Source organism: Triticum aestivum, chromosome 2D, assembly GCF_018294505.1.
Source record: "Triticum aestivum cultivar Chinese Spring chromosome 2D, IWGSC CS RefSeq v2.1, whole genome shotgun sequence".
NCBI lineage: Eukaryota > Viridiplantae > Streptophyta > Magnoliopsida > Poales > Poaceae > Triticum > Triticum aestivum.
The window spans coordinates 602054920-602059782 of record NC_057799.1 but is presented as its reverse complement, the minus strand read 5'-3'; the positions used below and the strand labels follow the sequence as shown (position 1 = coordinate 602059782).

Sequence of the window (4863 nt, the reverse complement as noted above, 5' to 3'; positions counted from 1 at the left end):
CGAATCGCCTGTACCTAGGGTTTCCCTGGAGTAGAAGGCAGGTGGCCGAGAACGGCATCGATGGCTCCTTCAACAAGGTAACGCTGCCCGAAGATGTCGCCCAACAAAAATCCTAGCATGACTTTAGCCGACCATCTCGCCATAGCCTCTCGATCAACCTTACGGTATGTTCGCCGAGACAGATCCACCTCAGCGCCATGTCGACAGTCGAGCCGTAAGCTACGCAGCAAATCTGACGAGGAGCAACCATCGGGGCGCAGTCGCCTCGTCCCGGCCAGATCTAACCGTTCCAGATCCAACTGGAGGCAAACCACGGCCGTCCGCCGTTGCCAACCGCGGCCACAACCACCAACGGTCCATGAGCGCTGCCTCAACCCCGCCACCCCCTGCAGCATGACGGGACCCACCGTCGAGCCTGTACCCAACCCCGCCACCAGATGCCACCAGCCGCCATCGACAGCCGGAGGGAGAAGAGAGGCGTGGGAAGGAGTTGGAGACGGGAGCGGTGGACGCCGCCCGTGTCGATGTGGGGTCCTCGTCAAAAACAAATGAATCAAATGATGCTCCCTCCATTTCACAATGTAGTACACATGCGCTTCTCAAGTTTTAAGTTTGACCATAAATTTAACCAACGAGACCGACTGCGTCTAGAGCAAAAGTTATGCCACTGAATTCGTGTTGAATTCAGTGGTATAACTTTTGCTCTAGACGCAGTCGGTCTCGTTGGTTAAATTTATGATCGAACTTAGATCTCGATAAGTATGGGCACACTACATTGTGGAATGCAGAGAGTAGTTTTAGTGTCCACTAAAAGCGACCTGCATGATACTCCTAGCCAGTTTGTCTTTGCATGCCGCGGAACGTCAATTCCCAAGCAATAGAACCAATCATGAATCATCCGTCACCATTTATCTGCCGTCCTCGCAGATATGTTTTGTCGCAGCTCCGAAGCTCCTTTGTCGGTCTCTTGTCTCAAACTCTCGACCGCAACAATACCTCCAGCTAGAACAAGAATGGGAACCAGCGATATATACCATGTCCGCACACGTAGTGGACGTACCAGAGCAAGTAATTAGCCATGGGAATCTTCAAGCTCTCCTTACTTTTCTCCATTCTTACCTTCCTCCTCCTCGCTATTATCACCGCCGGGGACGAGCTCGGCACGTACGTCATCCACGTGAAGCCCCAGGAGAACCGCCTGTTCGGCACGACGGACGACTACCGGAAGGCGTGGCATCAGTCCTTCCTACCCGAGCATGGCCGGCTGCTCCACTCCTACCACCACGTAGCAAGCGGCTTCGCGGCGCGGCTGACGCGGCGGGAGCTCGAAGCCGTCTCCGCCATGCCCGGGTTCATCGCCGCGGTGCAGGACGTGATCTACCACGTGCAGACGACGCACACGCCGCAGTTCCTGGGACTGGACACGGCGCTGGGCGCAAGGAACTTGTCCGTTGGCTCCGGCGATGGCGTCATCATTGGAGTGCTCGACACCGGTATCTTCCCCGATCACCCCTCCTTCAGCGGCTTCGGCATGATGCCGCCGCCGGCCAAGTGGAAGGGGAGGTGCGACTTCAACGGCTCTGCGTGCAACGGGCACAAGCTGATCGGTGCTCGGACCTTCATCAGCAGCATCAACGGCAGTGCTGCCGCCCCCGTGTCGCCGATCGACGGGCATGGGCACGGCACGCACACGTCCAGCACCGCCGCAGGATCGGCCGTGCCGGGTGCTCAGGTGCTCGCGCAGGGCAACGGCACTGCGTCCGGCATTGCGCCCCGCGCGCACGTCGCCATGTACAAGGTTTGCGACGCGAGCGGCGCCTGCGCCGGTGTAGATGTGCTCGCCGGCATTGACGCCGCCGTGTCCGACGGCTGCGACGTTATATCCATGTCTCTCGGCTTTCCGCAGCGGCCTTTCTACAATGATAGCGTCGCCGTCGGCACGTTCGCCGCAGCAGAGAAGGGGATCTTCGTCAGCATGGCGGCTGGCAACGTCGGCCCGAGAAACTCCACGATATTAAATGAGGCGCCATGGATGCTCACCGTCGCGGCGAGCACCATGGACCGTTTGATCATCGCCAAGGTTATCCTTGGAGAAAACCTCTCCTTCGACGGCGAGTCGCTCTACCAGCCCGGTAACTCGGTGGCTGCCCCGTTGTTCTACCCCGGTGGGAACTCAACGCCCTCCGCCCAGTTCTGCGGCAACGGCTCGCTGGACGGCTTTGACGTCAAGAACAAGATAGTGCTGTGCGACAGCGGCAACGTCCTGCCGGTGGAGAAGGGAGCCGAGGTGCTGAGAGCCGGAGGCGCAGGCATGATTCTGGCCAACGAGTTTTCCCAGGGCTACATCACGTCCCCGGTCGCGCACGTCCTGCCGGCCTCGCGAGTCAGCTATGCTGCTGGAGTGGAGATCAAGAACTACATCAAGTCCACGCCGAACGCGATGGCCAATATCTCCTTCATAGGCACGGTCCTCGGCACGTCGCCGGCCCCGGTCATCACCTACTTCTCCTCCCGTGGCCCCAGCGTCCACAGCCCCGGCATTCTCAAGCCTGACATCACGGGCCCCGGCGTGAACGTGATCGCGGCGTGGCCGTTCCATGTCGGCCCGCCGTCGATTGACCTCAGGCCGACCTTCAACATTCTCTCCGGCACGTCCATGTCGACGCCGCACCTTGCTGGTGTCGCCGCGCTGATCAAGAGCAAGCACCCCGACTGGTCGCCGGCCGCGATCAAGTCCGCCATCATGACCACCGCCGACGTCAACGACCGCTCCGGCACGCCGATACTCGACGAGCAGCACAAGGCCGCCGACCTCTTCGCTGTCGGGGCCGGCCATGTCAATCCGGAGAAGGCCGTGGACCCCGGCCTGGTCTTCGATGCTGCCGCCGAAGACTACATCGGCTACTTGTGCGGCATGTATACGAACCAGCAAGTCTCGGTGATCGCGCGCCGGGCGGTGGACTGCTCGGCCGTCAAGGTGATCCGAGAGTACCAGCTAAACTACCCATCGATCTCGCTGAGGTTCCCACAGACATGGAGCCCGACGTTTGTTATTGAGGTAGACCGCACTGTGAAGAACGTCGGAGAGGTGCCGGCCACGTACCACCATCAGGTCGACATGCCGGCAGACAGCCCTGTGAGCGTCGGCGTTTTCCCGAGCTCCCTATTGTTCACCGAGGCGGACCAAGTGCAGAAGTTACAAATATTCGTGTGGGCGACGAACAGCAGCGCCACGGCGGTGCAGGGCGCCCTACGGTGGGTGTCAGAGAAGCACACCGTGAGGATCCCCATCTCGGTCACCTTTGCCGCAGAATAGAGCCCAGTCTACTGGATAACATCGTCTTCTGCAATGTCAGTCGTTGCTTGGCGTCGACTCATGGGAGCTGGAATTAAAATGTACTTCCTCCGATCCAAAATAAATGCCGTGATTTTGGTTCAAATACGAACCAAAACCACGACACTTACTTTGAATCGGAGGAAGTAGCCGTTAATGTTTAAATTGATCTATGTCCCCAAAAATTCTTTCAGGTCAAGACTTGAAATAGGCACTTTTTTTACATGGTAATACGAGTATCATTTATATCATAAAGGTCGTAGTATAAGCCATATAAACAGCAACCTGACAAAACTGAAAAGACAGCAAAACAAAGAAATATCAGCCAAGAAGAAAAATTAAAATCAAGATCGATGAATTCTCTGTGCTTAACACCAAAGCAGGGTATTTACCGAGTGTTATTTTTATAAGACACTCGGCAAATAATTTAAAAGCAATAAAGTGCATGTGAGCACATTTTTAACTTTATTTTACGAAGGAAGCTACTAATATATATAAGTACTTAAAATATCGATTTTCCTTGAATTTATAGATCATTTTATGTACATGTTGTTCAAAATAGAATATTATTTATATCATAAAGGTCGTAGTATAAGCCATATAAACAACAACATGACAAAACTGAAAAGACAGCAAAACAAAGAAATATCAGCCAAGAAGAAAAATTAAAATCAAGATCGATGAATTCTCTGTGCTTAACACCAAAGCAGGGTATTTACCGAGTGTTATTTTTATAAGACACTCGGCAAATAATTTAAAAGCAATAAAGTGCACGTGAGCACATTTTTAACTTTATTTTACGAAGGAAGCTACTAATATATATAAGTACTTAAAATATCGATTTTCCTTGAATTTATAGATCATTTTATGTACATGTTGTTCAAAATAGAATATTATTTGATAAATGGCTAGAAATGCAATTCATGTCTTAAACAAATAGCAAAACGTTCCCAAAGAATGCCAAAAAAATCATTAGTAACACAATGTACGTAATATATGTTCCATGTGGAAAAAATAAGGGTGTTTTGGATAAAAGCAGTTAAGTGCATTTGTAGACTTTTAAGGATATAATTTAAATTTGAAGTGCAAGTGCATGGAAAAGTTGGCAAAAATGGATTAAAAATCCTATTTGTGTTCTTGAGATTATGTTTAGGCCTTATATAAGAAAAGAAAATTCCAAGCATGAGGGTGCCAAACTCGACCTCGACCATGGAGCTTATTGTATTTTATTCCAAAAACGCAAACGAAGTAACAAAAACATGAAACTTGTCATGGTGCCACTATATGAACCCTATAGGTTCTTAAAAAAGTTAGAAGGTTTTGAGAAGTTTGTGAGATATGTTTTGAAAACGAACCGTCTCCCACGAAGAATCGTGATTTTGAGAAGGAACGAGTTGGGTTTAAAAGTGAATTGAGAAGGAACGAGTTGGGTTTAAAAGTGAAGGGTCAATTGTTTCATCTTTTGGCCCTGAAACTTTTTCCACTCAATATACACCATCATATGTTTAATGTCAAAATTTGGCACATTT

At 51.3% G+C, this 4863-nt stretch overlaps 1 protein-coding gene across 1 annotated transcript; it reads left to right on the top strand.

Annotated features, from left to right (window-relative positions):
* The first annotated feature begins 1078 nt into the window (after positions 1-1078).
* On the top strand, positions 1079-3316 carry LOC123050312 (subtilisin-like protease 4). Its single transcript, XM_044473125.1, has one exon. The coding sequence runs from the start codon at positions 1079-1081 to the stop codon at positions 3314-3316; it is 2238 nt and encodes a 745-aa protein (XP_044329060.1).
* The last annotated feature ends 1547 nt before the right edge of the window (positions 3317-4863 follow it).

What these genes read in the sequence shown, in the direction of transcription:
- LOC123050312 (XM_044473125.1), top strand. Translation starts at nt 1,079, where the DNA reads ATGGGAATCTTCAAGCTCTCCTTACTTTTCTCCATTCTTACCTTCCTC.